General features: G+C 42.1%; 1 protein-coding gene across 4 annotated transcripts in view; it reads right to left on the reverse strand.

Annotated features, from left to right (window-relative positions):
- Positions 1 to 694: 694 nt before the first annotated feature.
- Positions 695 to 17,553, reverse strand: part of sipa1l2 (signal induced proliferation associated 1 like 2) — a 393,092-nt gene continuing 376,233 nt past the window's right edge. For all 4 annotated transcript variants that reach the window (XM_067984149.1, XM_067984146.1, XM_067984148.1 and 1 more), the window contains exons 20-21: positions 2,420 to 2,501; positions 695 to 1,760 (exon numbers count right to left, since the gene is read on the reverse strand). In XM_067984149.1, the coding sequence (XP_067840250.1) occupies positions 1,614 to 1,760; positions 2,420 to 2,501 (229 nt within the window). In that variant the 3' untranslated portion in view covers positions 695 to 1,613. The remainder of the gene's footprint in view (positions 1,761 to 2,419; positions 2,502 to 17,553) is intronic.

The raw sequence follows: 17,553 nt of genomic DNA on the forward strand, positions 1-17,553 counted from the left end.
AAGGAGACCAAAGGAGGGCAGGGAATTCTCCTGATAGTGCCATGGGATCTTTGGCGTTCACCTGAACAGGCAGTTTAACGTCTCATCCGAAAGACGGCACCTCCGATAGTGCAGCAATCCCTCAGTACTGCGCTGGAGTGTCAACCTGGATTTGGTGCTGAAATCTCTGGAGTGGGGCTCGAACCCACAACCTTCTGGCTCAATATCAAATCAACTCAAAATTCTGCATGTGCCATATTGAGTTAGTTTTGGTTCAAATCTGCCATCATGGTATTTAAAGACATAAGCAACTTTTCTTTCCCCCTCAACACAACACTTGACATTTCCCAAGATGAGGTGACAGGCAGGTGATCTGGTCCAATCTATTGCCAACAGTGCTCTTGAACTGGCTGATAGTAAATTTGCTGCTGATTGCCATCCCATGATCCCTTAACCCCCCCCCCTCCACCCGAAGCCCCCTCTCACTAACTCCCCTGATAGCACAATCAATGTCTTACTGTTTTGGAGATCAGATGCCTCATCCTCCCACATTCTGCATGCACTGATGTATTTACACATAGTATCATATTCAAGGGATTAAATAACCCTAGAAATGAGCCCCGAGAGTAGCAGCGACAGAAGGCAGTCCTTACAGATTATGATCCATTTCTGGAAATACAAAAATAGCAGAAAAATAAAAGATAGAGCAACTAACTTTATGTCCTACATTTATTAAAAAAGCAACTGTATGTCACATTTCAAATGAAGTAGTTTAAAAAGAACACATTTCTCAAAGCGTACAAACCGTGGAATATTATATACTAGCAGCATCCAAATGTTAAAATTTACTACAAACCATGACAGTCTTTGTACTGACGAGCTACAGACAACACAATTTACAGCAAACTCTGTTTTTCGTAGTGCAGATAAACAAAACTTAATAAATTTAACAATTTAAGGTTAAATAATTTTAAATAATTGTTAAATACAAGACACTTTTCATTAGAGCTTCTGTACAAAGATAAACAAATTTGGCATTGTACAAGTGGTTTGCCGACTCACTGTGTACACACTCTATGGAGAAAGGTGTACAATTGATCCTACAGCCTTAAAAGAACTGTACAAAAATCAGTGAAGTTGTAGATTTAGTAGTGAGCCATTCAAAAGGCAAGTGTAGCTTTAAACATCAGAACACTGCTTATTTCAGGCACCAATGTCGATTCCTGCAAATGAACATTCCCTTAAAGTAATTATATCTAAACCTGCTCCATCAGACTAGTGCTAAATTCCAAACAAAGCCCTGCGGATATCACTAAAGTCTTATTGCTATGACACTGCAACAATGAAAAAAAAAACTTTACAAAAAATAGAGCACCTTTTACATTGAAGTTACTGTCTCAAGATTCTATTTTACAATATAAGAGGCCGTGGGGCTCTTCACGAGTTGAACTGCATGGTAAACACTGCTGGGTTTAACTGTAATCTTATCATTGGTGTGTTCGAGTGAACAGAATCAGACACGTAATTATAGCTACAACACTTATACCTATTTCTGAACAGATTAGTATAACATTCTAGGAGTTAATGAATCTTTCATCTAGTGCTTTCTATCATCGTCCTCAGCGTCTGTTACATCAGGACTTCTTGTCAATTGTGTTGAAGAACCATTCAGTAAATTTCCGTAACTGTGCGGCAGCAGTCTGCGACTCCTCTTGAAGCCGTAGGTTATCCTGGCGCAAGTGGTGGACCTCAGCCTGGAGCATCGCCTTATCTTCCTTTTCCTACTCAGAAAAGAATTACATGAAAAAACAATCTGTGCTGGTAGCTTCGCTGCACCTGGTGGGACTTTACCAATTGGGTCGTCCACTATGTAATGTGTACTTTCTCTGGGGAGCTGTGATTCATGCCGTCACTGCATTTGGTTGATGTTTTTAAAGCCACGCGATGTGGCACTACTTGACTGTTTAAGTTGGTTAGCAAGCTTGGCAATTAGTGTGAGATTAAACAGAACTTTAAAGCTTCAAGCTATCTAAATGTTTTTGCATTTTGTTCAGACAATGTTATATAAAGTAAGACACACATTTTCTCAAACTGTATTTCAATTTCAAGGAGAAATAACATTTTTTGACAAGCTTTACATCTTACGAGCTAATAACTGCAGTCTTGCAAAACTTTCGCTCCCCAATTACTTAAGATACACCTGCTTGAACGGTATGGCCGTTGGGAGGGAGGGCGGGCGCGCGGAGGGAGGGAAGGCGGGAGGATGGGTGCGCGGAGGGGGCTGGGCGCATGGAGGGGGCTGGGCGCACGGAGAGAGGGGGCTGAATAAAGGGAGGATGGGTGTTCAGAGGGACGGGGCTATATTTTTAATACTATTACAACTCATGAAATTTTGCATGGTGAAATGGATTTGAAAAACTATCAGGTTAAGAGGTGCTACCTTTCGAAGGTCATCCTGTAGCTGAATGAGAATGGTCTCCAGCTGATTCACTTTCCCAGTGATTGTGTTTGCAGTACTTCCACTAAATAAAAACATCAGAAAAAAAAATCAGTCAGGCACTTCACAAACATAAGCTGATCATTCCAGCCTTAGAATAATGTACGGAAGAGATAAAAAAATAAGTAACACTGGCAGCAAAAACAGAAAATGTGGGAAATGCATAGCAGATCTGAGTGTATCTGTACAGATAGAAGGCAGGTTAATATTTCAGGTGAAATCCTTCATTAGGAGTCATACAAAATTGTAAGATATAGATGAGGAAGGCCATTCTGCCCATTTTAGCTCATTCATCTTCTTAAATGATAGCAGGGTTTTTTTCAAGCATAACTGGGAGTCCTGAATGAAACGTTTCTTCCCAGGTGCTAGAGATTGTGATTTGGCAGAGTGGATGGCAAGATCCTGTGATGGGGGGGGGGGGGGGGCGGAGGGAAAAAGAGAGGAGGAGAGGAGAAAGAGAAGCCGGAGGTCGTGGCTGACGATAACCAAGATTAGTTGGGAATGGAGGTCCCACAGAGGAAACATCAGGAGCTAGGGAGCTGATTGTCTCTAAATGTCCGCACAGGCATCAAACAGATTAGGTACTTCAATGCTTGGCTCAACATATGGGATAGAAGGGAAGGGGCTCAAATTCTTCTCCCAATGGGACCTCCTCCAGGGGGAGGAAGAGAGAAGACTGCACCATCACAATAGCCTTCACCTTGGCTGACACAACAGTCAAGATAAATAATATGGGGGAGGGAGAAATTTTCACCGGAAAAGCAAAGGGGAGAAGATAAGATTGTGACCCGCTCTCCGAAAGCTTGTGATTTCAAATAAAGCTGTTGGACTATAACCTGGTGTTGTACGACTCCTTACATTTGTCCACCCCAGTCCATCACCGGCATCTCCACATCAGAGGTAGGTTAGGGAGATACAACAAGGAAGACAGAATGATCAAAGATGTATGTATATGAATGGTAGGAGGAAAGAAATTAAGTGGATGAGTTAGAATTGAAGATGAATGGGAGCAAATATGATGGGATTTACTGAAATAACCAAAGGTGGAAGATGAGAGAGGAACAGATGTGCAGGGCTGTTGTTTTGTGAAAGAGAGAAGGAGGGCACAAGGTGGCACTGTTTGTCAGGAAAGGAACTGGAAATTTGGCACAGTACCTTTGGATGAACTGGAAGATAGAAAGGGGAAAATTATCTGTGGTAGGAATTTGCTGTAAATCTAAATAAAATCGAGGAGATGGAGGTGATGAAGATTAAAAGAAAGTCCTCAGTTTGAATCCTGGAAGATTTTAATCTTTTGACAGATTGTCCCCACTGTAAATCTCAATCTGTAAAGCTGAGGGAGTTTATTGAAGTACTTCAAGAATATTTTGTTACAGGTGAACAAACCCACAAAGGGATAGGCAATATTGGATTTGCTTCTAACTAATGAGGGAATATTAAGACAAATTGAAGTAAGAGGAACATTTGGAGTTTCATGATAACAGTGTTGTTACTTTTAAGGTTAAAATGAGGACAGAAACAATGATAAATATTATTAAATCGAATTTCAGGAGAACATTAAGATAATGACATGCTGTATGAAAGGAATAAAATGGGAAGAATTAGGTGAATGAAGGGATATGGTGGGAATATGGGAGTGTTTTAAGGAGATACATTTTACATCGCAGATGTTGTTTATCCCAGAAACAAGTCACCATCCAAACAAGAGCAAAACCAATATGAATGAAAAGGGAAGTCATGACAGCATTGGAAAGAAAGGACAGCGTAAATGTACAGGGAAGGAACAGGATAGGGAGAAGTATAAAATCAAGCAGAGGAAGGCCAAGAAATTGATGAGAAGTGTGAAGAGGGAACATGAGAGGAATACAGCGGAAAATATAAAGGACAGTAACAAAGGGTTCTTTATCAGAGGCAGGAGAGGGGAAGAGGGAGGCTAGTACAGAGGGAGACTGGACTGTTTTACCAGTGGCAGTGTGGGAGTGGGGTCTGAGAAAGGGAAGTGGTGGAATTGCCAAATCATTATTTTGTGAGGGGAGAGAGGGAACAGCATAAGGGAGAGGGAACAGCCTGGAAACCCTTAATATCACAAGGGAAAAATAGTAGAAAGGTTTTGGAAGCTAAAGGTAAACAAGACTCCAGGCTCTGGCTGTTTCCATCTAAGAGAGCTGGTAGAGGAGACTGCAAATCCCCTCATCAATTTCTTTCAAAGCTTATGGGAATCGGGTAATGTCCCAATGGATTGGAAAGTAATGACTGTGACCCTTATAAAAGGGGAAAAGGAGGGACCCTCAAATTAGAGACATGTGAGCCTTACCTCGATTGTGGGAAAAGTGAGACTTTGATAAGGGATCATCTGGAAGGACAGGGTCTGATTAAAGAGAGCCAATATAGGTTCAGAAAGGGCAGGTCGTGTCTGACCAATTTACTGAATTCATTAGAAAAGGTTACAGATCTGGTGGTGAGGTATCTGGGTGTTGTCTACCTGGATTTCAGGAAAGCAATTGATACTATCGCACATAACAGATTAATTCACAAGGTGTGCGCCTGTGGGATAGATGGCAAAATATTAGGCTGGATTGATGTGTGACTGAAAGCTAGATAACAAGGAGTGATGGTGCTTGGAAAGTGGTTGGCAGTGGAGTATCAGGGGTTGGCGTTCAGACCTCTGTTTACATTTATAAATGACTTGGAGGATGGAATATTATCCATGGTGCCTAAGTTTACAGATGATATCAAATTGGATCCAGCAACTCATAATGCTAACTGATGTGTGATAATGCAAAGGATGGCGTTTAACACAGTTGAGTATAAAGTCATAAGGTGAAATAAGCAAGAATGTGGAGCACCTATTAAATGGTAACATGTTGGAGATAACAAAGCAGCAAAGAGAACTAGGGGTTTTGGAACATAGAACATTATGTTTGATGTTTGCAAGTGGTCACAAAAGTAAATAAATTGTTGGGATGTAAAGCTAGGGTGTGATTTATAAGTCAAACCAGGTGTTCAGTTTTGGTTTCCGTATAAAAGAAAGGATCTGGAGTTATTAGAGGAGTGTTGGGTAACGTGGGTGGAAAGGGTTAAAATGTAGAGTGCTGACCCCAGTAAAATAAAAACAGCACCAAAGTGTGGGCAGAAATCTCTGTGTGCCATCATGCTGAAAAGGCAGATTCTACCGGCATTCTATGAACCTTGAAGCTATCCATATATGTGCTGACTGCTACTAAACTTAATTAAAAGGAAGATCTGGAAGCCTGGGAAAGTAAAGATAAGAGGAACTTGCTTGCTTTAGTTTGTAGAATGGATAAAACGTTGATTGAAGGTCAAGTCTGCCTCACCCATATCAATGGACCATTGTATCATGTACACTGTAGCTCAGAAATGTAAAGGGGTATGTGAACCAGGTGTGATTAGGTCATGCTGCCATGCTGGACATGTCATACAAGGGCATCTTCATAAGAAACTAAGGTACATTAATCAAGTGTATTGTAACGGGAATTTGGATTCTACCTGGGAAGATTGATGTGGCGATGCCGGTGATGGACTGGGGTTGACAATTGTAAACAATTTTACAACACCAAGTTATAGTCCAGCAATTTTATTTTAAATTCACAAGCTTTCGGAGGCTACCTCCTTCCTCAGGTGAACGATGTGGAAATTTCCACATCGTTCACCTGAGGAAGGAGGTAGCCTCTGAAAGCTTGTGAATTTAAAATAAAATTGCTGGACTATAACTTGGTGTTGTAAAATTGTTTACAATTGGGAAGATTGAGTTCAAGAACTGTAACTCAAAATACATTGTTTCCCTAGCCAAGCTAGCTTGGTTATGAGTATTTAACTTTATTTGAGGTATTAACACTATGAATTATGAGCACATTGTCTTACTGTCATTAATTGAACTTGCATAACTAAGACGACTCGTTCACAGGAAAAAGGATATGGAATTATTAGAGGAGAAAGGAGAAGGAATGGAGGACTATTAGTTCCAGAACAATAAGGAATCTGATGGGAGGTTTGGAAGGGTAGGCTAGATGGACCCAATGGTATTCTGCTCAAGAACATTACTGTGTTATTATGTGCAGAGCTTATTGGAATGTTGGTTCTTAATGAAGGGAGCCTGAGGCAAGGGAAGGCTAAATTAACATAAAGGGTTTCTTTTTTAATTTGTCTCAGGATGTGGGCGATGCTGGCAAATACACATTTATTGCCCATGCCTAGTTGCCCTGAGGTGGTGGGCCTTCATCAAAGTGATTTGTTTTTTAAAAAAACAATAACTGATTTGCTTGGTAGGCCACTTCAGAAGGCACTGAGAGACAACCACGTAGTGTGGGACTGGAGTCATGTGTAGGCCAAACCAGGTTAGAGAGCAGGGGTGGGGGAGGGGGGCGAGGGGGAGCAAGTTTCCTTCCCTGAAGGAAATTAGCGAACCAGTTGTGTTTAATGGCAATCCAGCAGCTTTTATGGACATTTTATTCTCTTTATACAGTTATTGTATTGTATTTCCCTTAATATCTTTAAATTGTAAATAAATTAGGTTAGTTGTTTCAGCCAGTCTGGGGTGAGGAATTCCATATTTAAAATTTGCTTCCTGATGAGCTCTTGAAATTGGGAATGGAGACTGAAGTTTATGCTCTTTAAATAAAATTGAAATACTATTTTTTAAAATTAACTCTGCAGAATTTAATAACTAATAAGTGATTATCATTTTGATAAGATTTCCCAAATGTGGGGGAGCATTCCTAAGTTTAAGTGTTAAATAAAACCAGTGCAGATAATTTTCAGGAGTAAAAAATAATTTGGCAATGGAATACTCTCTGCTTTTATGTAAAGAAACTTTTAACATGTTGTTGCTATTTGGAGTGAACTCTTATCTTAAACAAGCTGCTAATGGGGACAGATGGCAACACTTTCCCTCACATGGGAGTTTAAGAGGAATCATATTACACGAGACAAACGTGAACTCATCAATTTCACAGATCCCGCTGGCAGAATGCAGAACTTAAGAGTTCCCAATCAATCCCGTTTAATCCATATTTATTTATAGTGACTGGAGCCTAATACTATGCAGTTTCGCTGGTGTGTCAGCAAGACCAATGTAAGAGCCTTACACACATGCAGAGAAACACAGTGTCTCTCACACACACATCTCAATATCTTGGTTTTGACTATTCTGAAGATTTTATAAATCACTGCTGTGATAATACAATTACAATTGACAAGGCTTGTAGCTGGCTCTCAGTGTGTTGTGTGTGATGTAGAAAAATGTGGATTGTTTCCGAGTCAAAAGGAACACAACTCAGTTCCTTTCGTCGGAACAATTAATAATATGATCTGCTGGAAAAAAATCAGGTCCAGCCAGGCATCCAAGGTCAGCAGTTGCACGTCACGCCATCTGCTTCTACTCTTAAGCCTCCTGATTTGTTTGAAAGGCACGTCTCTGTGCCAATTGCTGCTATACCCACGGCTGCCCATGTTACTGGTCACACTCCAGGTTCTCCTGTTGGGTGTGAAAGTCTCGAGCGTCTCTCAACAGTCTCATCATTTCATTTCACATTGCCAAAGTTCCGCCCAATTAATCAGGAGGAATATGATTTTTTTTTTAGAAAAATATTCCAAACACAAACACTGGAAATAAACATTACAGCAGAACTTAGCTGCACATGTATTACATAGAAACAGGCCATTCGGCCCAACTGGTCTGTGCCGGTGTTTATGCTCCACATGAGCCTCCTCCCTCCCTGCTTCACCTAACCTTATCAGCATAACCTTTTCTTCCTTTCTCCCTCATGTGTTTATCTAGCTTCCCCTTAAATGCATCTATGCTAGTTGCTTCAACTATTCCTTGTGGTAGCGAGTTCCACATTCTCAACACTCTCTGGGTAAAGAAGTTTATCCTCAATTCCTTATTGGATTTATTAGTGATTATTTTGTATTTATGACCTCCAGTTTTGGATTCCCCCGCAAGTGGAAACATCTTCTCTGTGTCTACCCTACCAAATCCCTTCATAATTTTAAAGACCTCTATAAGGTCACCCCTCAGCCTTCTTTTTTCTAGAGAAAAGAGCCCCAAGCCTGTTCAATCTTTCCTGATAGTTATAACCTCTCAGGTCAGAATATGAGTGCAATGATGCTGAGGCTTTAACTTTCATAAAATAACAGATTGAAAATAGCCTGAGGTGTGCACCCATTTACAGCCACATGGAATCCAAGGTCCTAACTAAAGTCCCAGCAAATGAACCTGTAGCAGGGGGAGGTATGGTAAACTGAGCACATACACTCCATCACATTCAGCTAGTGCTCTAACAACAAATCATTTTACACAACATTTTAGAATGATCTCCATTTTAACTCGTGAGGCAGCGAAATTGAATTACTGCGTTTGTATGTAGTGTGCCTTGGGAAATGTTCATCAGAGCTGGTTTTAATTGGTACAGAACAGGGGGTTCACTACATCATGGCAGCAGCAATTAAAACGCATGCATTAATTCTGGCACAAATCTCATTTATCTTACTGACTTGACAAATTCCCCATGTTGAATGACCCATTTCTTCAACACAAAGCTGTTTACAATTATTTCATTCTGAAAAGGCTGACAATGAATTTTCTCAGAGCAGTTCTGGTAAATCTATTTTTAGAAATTTCAGCCTCATCGTTGCTGCTGAGCTGAGGGATCAGGATTTAGTAGTAGCATTATTTCCAATAACACGATCGATTTTTAAGATAGCTAAGGCAAAGCAGGCTTGAAATTCAACTTTGCTGTTATAGTTGTTTGAGTATAGTACCAAGGAGCCCCAGCAAAACTGACCTCAATGGGGGTCAAGGGGAAAACCCACCAATGGCTGGAGTTGCACCCGACACCAAGGTTGTTGGATCCAATCACTCCAGCCCTAGGACATGGCAGTATCCTCAACCTAACCATAGTTAGCTTCATCATCAATGATCTACCCTCTTACAAGGTTAGGACTGAGGCTGTTCACTGATGACTCTAGTGTTCAGCTGCTTTCTATAACTTCTCCAATAAATTAAGCACCTCATTCCAGCCTACAGCAGGACCTGGATAACATCCAGGCTTGGGATGACAAGTAGCAGGTAACATTCGCACCATGTGTCAGGTAATGACCATCTTGAACAAGAAGAGGCTCAACCACTCCATCCTGACCTTCAACAGCACTCCCATTGACCAGAATCATCGGGCCAGTTGAATCAACAAGAGCTAGGCAGTGGCTCATCTCACCCTCAAAGTCTCTCCACCATCTACAAGGTTCAAGTCAGAAGTGTGATGGAATACCCACCACTCACCTGGATAGGTGCAGCTGCAACAATGCTCAAGTAGCACAACACCATCCAGGACAGAACAGTTCACTTGATCAGTGCCCCAGCCACTGGACTCAATATCCACCCCCTCCACCACCATGGCACTGTGGCTGCAGTCTGCATGATCTACAGGATGTGCTGCAGCAACTCACAAAGCTTACTCCCACAGCACCTCCGTTCCCTGTGATCTTTACTACCAAGCAGGACAACAGCAATAAATTCCAAGTCACACATCATCCTGACTTGCACTTATAATGCTTTTTCTTCATTACTGCAGGGTCAAAATCCTAGAATTCCCAGTGTAACATCATGGGAGTACCATCAACACACAGACAGCAGCAGTTCAAGGAGAAGGCCCACCACCAACTTCTCAAGGCATCTAGGGGTGAGCAATAATGCTGCCTTGCCAGTGTCCCTACATCTTGAGAACAAATAAAAATCATGCACCTTATAATGTGTTCTAAGATGAAAGGCATCAATAGTTTCCAAATAACTAAGATCTGATTAGTTCAGCCAGAGTTTTACACCAGACAAAACTCCATCTTCTCTCTCCTCTTCCTCCTGTAATGCAATGTGTAGTTCACGCTGTATAAATGCAGTCACTCTTTCCCCACTGTCTAAATGGGGACTCCGGTAACCTTTGACCCATGGCTATTCATATGGTCTAATAGTTGAAGGGACAGTGGTTTCTTCGATAATTCTATTTACACTGAGGAAATGCGTACGACTTTGAACTATGTTAGCTGGAGGGTTTCTCGCTTTATTGTCGGCAAGATGATGCTGGAGTCGGGCTGTCTGCAGGATTTAGCCCTGGTGCTTTACTTGGTAGATCAACTAGCTAGGTCCTAAACAAATCTGTTTATATCAAGGAATTAATTGGATATCTAAACAAGCTGGTATCCAATTCACTTGGTGCCATGGCATAGGTTCTTTGATACTGGTTTTGATTGACAGCCCAATAGCCTGGAGGCTGCCCTGATATCTTGGAAAACTATTTTTGATTGACAGTTCTGTTTAATTGTGAAAGATAGCTTTTGATCTTCCTTTATACTAGTTTGGACATCAAAAGGAAAGAGAGAGGTCTAATCTTCAGTTTCTTATTTGGCTGGGTCCCTATGTGGGTTGGGCACTCCATCAGATTCATTTCTCACATAAAGCTTTTCATCACACACTCACGGTTAAATGTAACTGAAGATAATTGCCAAGACAATATAATAAAGAAAAACGTATGAAATTAATGATTGTAAACCCATGTCCTACCACGCTTGATCTCCCTGTTCCAGGGACCAAGGCAGCTGAGTTGCTTTGTTTGAGATGTTTCCTCTTGTACTTAGAATCATCTGCAAGTGTCCAAGTATAAGAATCAACAGTAATCTTGGTAACTCCTTAATGGCCAAGGCAAATCTACTGAATGTTGAACATCGACGAACACAAATAGAACGAGCTTCTGCATCACGGGTGAACTATTTTTTTTATATAAAACAAACCGTACTCAAGAATTTTCATCTGATGCCTCTTCTCAAGAGCAGTCAGTCAATTTAAATACTCAAGAAACTCTCATAAAATAAACTTCATAAAATGACCGGTCACCAGAATAAAATTTCAAGATGTTTTTATTTCGCAAGGACAAGTTGAAAGAAAAAGAACTAGCAATAGTTGTTGGGATAGACTTGAAAAAAAATACTTTGTGCTCATTAAGGCGAAGGATGTTGGTGTTGCAAATGAAGACACTTTGCATTTCAGGCACCCGGTGTCAGCATCAAACCTTCCCAGGTCAAGTATAACAGCGAAATTCAGAATAAAGCTCTCTCTACTCTTCCCCACCTCAGCAAAGCAGCCAAAGAGTAATATTGTCCCCATAATTTTTTAAAAATTTGCTCATGGGATGTGGCGTCGCTGGCGAGGCCAGCATTTATTGCCCATCCCTAATTGCCCTCGAGAAGGTGGTGGTGAGCCGCCTTCTTGAACCGATGCAGTCCGTGTGGTGAAGGTTCTCCCACAGTGCTATTAGGTAGGGAGTTCCAGGATTTTGACCCAGCTACGATGAAGGAACGGCCATATATTTCCAAGTCGAGATGGTATGTGACTTGGGAGGGGAATGTGTAGGTGGTGTTGTTCCCATGTGCCTGCTGCCCTTGTCCTTCTAGGTGGTAGAGGTCGCGGGTTTGGGAGGTGCTGTCGTAGAAGCCTTGGCGAGTTGCTGCAGTGCATCCTGTAGATGGTACACACTGCAGCCACAGTATGCCGGTGATGAAGGGAGTGAATGTTTAGGGTGGTGGATGGGGTGCCAATCAAACAGGCTGCTTTGTCCTGGATGGTGTCGAGCTTCTTGAGTGTTTTTGGAGCTTACCTCATCCAGGCAAGTGGAGAGTATTCCATCACACTCCTGACTTGTGCCTTATAGATGGTGGAAAGGCTTTGGGGAGTCAGGAGTTGAGTCACTCGCTGCAGAATACCCAGCCTCTGACCTGCTCTTGTAGCCACAGTATTTATGTGGCTGGTCCAGTTAAGTTTCTGGTCAATGGTGACCCCCAGGAGGTTGATGGTGGGGGATTCGGCGATGGTAATGCTGTTGAATGTTAAGAGGATGTGGTTAGATACTCTCTTGTTGGAGATGGCCATTGCCTGGCACTTGTCTGGCGCGAATGTTACTTGCCACTTATGAGCCCAAGCCTGGATGTTGTCCAGGTCTTGCTGCATGCGGCCATGAACTGCTTCATTATTTGAGGGGTTGCGAATGGAACTGAACACTGTGCAATCGTCAGCGAACGTCCCCATTTCTGACCTTATGATGGAGGGAAGGTCATTGATGAAGCAGCTGAAGATGGTTGGGCCTGGGACACTGCCCTGAGTAACTCCTGCAGCAATGTCCTGGGGCTGAGATAATTGGCCTCCAACAACCACTACCATCTTCCTTTGTGCTAGGTATAACTCCAGCCACTGGAGAGTTTTCCCCGATTCCCACTGACTTCAATTTTACTTGGTGCCACACTCGGTCAAATGCTGCCTTGATGTCAAGGGCAGTCACTCTCATCTCACCTCTGGGATTCAGCTTTTCTGTACATGTTTGGACCAAGGCTGTAATGAGGTCTGGAGCCAAGTGGTCCTGGTGGAATCCAAACTGAGCAGTGAGCAGGTTATTGGTGGGTAAGTGTCGCTTGATAGCACTGTCAACGACACCTTTCATCACTTTGCTGATGATTGAGAGTAGACTGATGGGACAATAATTGGCTGGTTTGGATTTGTCCTGCTTTTTGTGGACAGGACATACCTGGGCAATTTTCCACATTGTCGGGTAGATGCCAGTGTTGTAGCTGTACTGGAACAGTTTGGCTAGAGGCGCAGCTAGTTCTGGAGCAATTTCCACAACAACCATTCTTGGACCCGTTAGACTGACAAGGCTTGTCGAATTAGGGGCAGATCTGCGTTTAGAACCATCCAGGATCTGGATTAAAATTGTCCACACTCGGTCCATATAGGATCCTTACATCCAACAGATAGCGGAGACTTTCATCCCATCAGTCTGGGCTAGATTTGAACGAAAGCCCTCGTGCTTTATTCACTGCACCTCCCAGTTCCCAACGGCGTGGATCTTTGAGGAAAGATCGACGTCCATGTATCCTATTTTTCAAGTTTTTAAAGAAATTCAATCATTGTGAATATAACGATAATGGAGTTGTTGAGTAATTACAGCAATCAATCTCTATCAATTAGACCCTGACATGAAGTGAGGAAACCCCCAGTGGTGGAGAGCTTTCGGAACCAGAGGTCCAAAGTCACCTTTTCCCTCCCAAGCCTGTTACACTCACCACGTCAAGTCTCAAATTACTCAGATACTGTCTTCCAAAATGTTATTTTCTGAAAGAAATCTATCGAATTTGTATTTGAATGAATCAATACCAACTGTTTCCACAGTATCCCCAGGGAGCCTGTTCCATAGGTTAACCACTCAATCACTGAAATGTTGTTTCCGCAAATTAGTTTTGAATTTATCCCCCTTCCAGTGCAGACTGTGTCTTATGGTTCTACTGTTCTGGACAAAGTGAAGCAGCTTGTCATGGTTGACGTTATCCAGTCCCTTTAGAATTTTAAAAACAGCAATCATATCATCTCTCAACCTTCTCCTTTCCAGTGGACAATATGCCCAATTTATACAGTCGCTCCTCACAATCCAATCCCTCCATCCCCTCAATAACAACTCTGATATAGCGCCTTTGACATAGTAAAATGTCCCAAGACGCTTAACAGAAGCGATTATCAAACAAAATTTGACACCGAGCCACATAAGGAGATATTAGGACAGGTGACCAAAAAGCTTGGTCAAAGAGGTAGATTTTAAGGAGTGTCTTAAAGGAGAAGAGAGAGGTGAAGAGGTTTAGGAAGGGAATTCCAGAGCTTAGGGTCTAGGCAGCTGAAGGCACGGCCACCAATGATGGAGCGATGAAAATCAGAGATGCACAAGAGTCCAGAATTGGAGGAGCGCAGAGATCTCAGAGGGTTGTAGGGCTGGAGGAGGTTACAAAGATAGGGAGGGACGAGGCCATAGAGAGATTTGAAAACCAGGATGAGTATTTTAAATAGAATACAATAGATATCTAGTAAGGAATACAAGGTTCTGATTGTAACACAGGGCATTCAGGTGACATTTGCGCACTATTCAAACTGAGCTCTGATTAAAAAATGAGAGATTCATTTAGACCACCATTTACTAGAATCAAATAAAAATTTAAAATAGATCTTGATGAAGAGTCAATGAAGTAGTGTAGATATCACATTAAATCTAAATAAGCTATTTACTGAATAAGGATCAAAAGAAATTAGAACAAAAGCTGAGAGTAACTGAATGATTATAGAAAATTCAACAGTAAACTTACCATGACCTGTTCAACTACTGCACAAACAAAAGCATCTGTCAATATGTTTTAGTGTTAAAAGCACAACTGTCTGATACTATTGAGTGATGTATTATTGATACCACAATATAAGCATAGCAGCCAAAGTGCAGCAAACTCTGGCAATGGGCTTTTCTCATACCTGACTTCTAATGAATCTCTGTGTTGGGTTAATGCCAAGAGTTTGGGTGTATGACAGATACAGGAGAGAAACTGCATACATGGCAAGCTGGAAAGTTTGCAAAAAGACAACCAACAACTCCTAATATAGACCTATATATGCAGTGATTCTGAAAGTGCAGCGGGACATGGGCTTGTCACAGGTTAAGCTTCAGGTGCACCCCAGTATCCCACCACTTGTAGAACAAAAGATTGTGGCAAAATTGCAAGGATTTTCTCTCGTTCCTTAGAGAAATTGCACACTATTTTGGACCTGTTGCTAAATCTGATTATTAAACAGTTTTAAAATCGTTTATACAGTTGTCACACTGACACAAGGCACATTTCTCCCATCAATTCACAGAATATAAATCAGATCTCTCAAGAATCCCACCCACAGCATGTAGCAGCTTTTAATCCCTTAGCAATAGTAATAGGAGCAGGGGCCCGGGCGTGAGGGGAGGGGCCCCGGAGCGGCAATGATTTTTGTCAGTGAACTGCTCTGAAAATCTCACTCTTTGTGAAACTGTTGACGATAGTAGAAGATATGAATACTGATCCTTATAATTAAAATAATGCACCCGCTATTTTAACTGCTTTAGGCTTGTCTAACAAGTGGTATCCAGCACCATTATGAAGTGCCCAACCTTGTGGTTCGGACAAGACTTGATAAAATATATCATGACTGTGGCTGCTGGATCTGAGCAATGGGCAGGTGTCAGACTGTATTCCACAAACAAGAACTGGAGGAAGCCATTCAGCCCATCCAGCATGTTCCGCCATTCAATTAGATCACAGTTGATCTGTATCTTAACCCCATCTATATCCTTTGATACCCTTACCAAACAAAAATTTATCACTCAGTCTTGAGAATTTCAACTGACCCCCAGTATCCACAGCCTCTTGGGGGAAGAGTGCTAGATTTTCACACCCCTTTTGTGGAAAAAGTGCTTCCTGATTTCACTCCTGAACAGCCTGGCTCCAATTTTATTATGTCCTCTTGTTCTGCATTCCCCACCAGAGGAAATAGTTTCTCTCTATCTAGCCTATTGAATCCCTTTATCATATTAAAGGCCTTGATTTAGATCACCCCATAACCTTCTAAATTCAAGGGAACACAAGCCAAATTTATGCAACCTGTCCTCATAATTTACCCTTTTAGTCCTGGTATCATTAGAACATAAGAACATAAGAACATAAGAAATTGGAGCAGGAGTAGGCCAATCGGCCCCTCGAGCCTGCTCCGCCATTCAATAAGATCATGGCTGATCTGATCCCAACCACAAATCTAAAGAACACAAGAAGTCGGAGCAGGACCCGGCCACACAGCCCCTGGGCCCTCTCCGCCACCCACAGGGCATTGACCGATCCGAACTCAGCTTCATGTCCAATTTCCTGCCCGCTCCCCATAACCCCTAATTCCCTTTACTTCTAGGAAACTGTCTATTTCTGTTTTAAATTTATCTAATGATGTAGCTTCCACAGCTTCCTGGGGCAGCAAATTCCACAGACCTACCACCCTCTGAGTGAAGAAGTTTCTCCTCATCTCAGTTTTGAAAGAGCAGCCCCTTATTCTAAGATTATGCCCCCTAGTTCTAGTTTCACCCATCTTTGGGAACATCCTTACTGCATCCACCCGATCAAGACCCTTCACAATCTTATATGTTTCAATAAGATCGCCTCTCATTCTTCTGAACTCCAATGAGTAGAGTCCCAATCTACTCAACCTCTCCTCATATGTCCGCCCCCTCATCCCCGGGATTAACCGAGTGAACCTTCTTTGTACTGCCTCGAGAGCAAGTATGTCTTTTCTTAAGTATGGAGACCAAAACTGTATGCAGTATTCCAGGTGCGGTCTCACCAATACCTTATATAACTGCAGCAATACCTCCCTGTTTTTATATTCTATCCCCCTAGCAATAAAAGCCAACATTCCGTTGGCTTTCTTGATCACCTGCTGCACCTGCATACCAACTTTTTGATTTTCTTGCACTAGGACCCCCAGATCCCTTTGTACTGCAGTACTTTCCAGTCTCTCGCCATTAAGAAAATAACTTGCTCTCTGATTTTTCCTGCCAAAGTGCATAACCTCACATTTTCCAATATTATATTGCATCTGCCAAATCTCCGCCCACTCACCCAGCCTGTCACTATCCCCTTGCAGGTTTTTTATGTCCTCCTCACTCTCTACTTTCCCTCCCATCTTTGTATCATCTGCAAATTTTGATATGTTGCACTCGGTCCCCTCCTCCAAATCGTTAATATAGATTGTAAAGAGTTGGGGACCCAGCACCGACCCCTGTGGAACACCACTGGTTACTGGTTGCCAGTCCGAAAATGAACCATTTCTCCCAACTCTCTGCTTCCTGTTCGATAACCAATCCTCCACCCATGCCAGAATATTACCCCCAATCCCGTGATTTTTTATCTTAAGTAATAATCTTTTATGTGGCACCTTGTCGAATGCCTTCTGGAAGTCTAAATACACTATGTCCACTGGTTCCCCTTTATCCACCCTATACGTTATATCCTCAAAGAACTCAAGCAAATTTGTCAGACATGACTTCCCCTTCATAAAGCCATGCTGACTTTGTCCTATTAAATTATGCTTATCTAAATGTTCCGTTACTGTCTCCTTAATAATAGACTCCAAAATTTTACCCACCACAGATGTTAGGCTAACTGGTCTATAATTTCCAGCCTTCTGCCTACTA

The sequence above is a fragment of the Heptranchias perlo genome, chromosome 5, assembly GCF_035084215.1.
Source record: "Heptranchias perlo isolate sHepPer1 chromosome 5, sHepPer1.hap1, whole genome shotgun sequence".
Lineage (NCBI taxonomy): Eukaryota > Metazoa > Chordata > Chondrichthyes > Hexanchiformes > Hexanchidae > Heptranchias > Heptranchias perlo.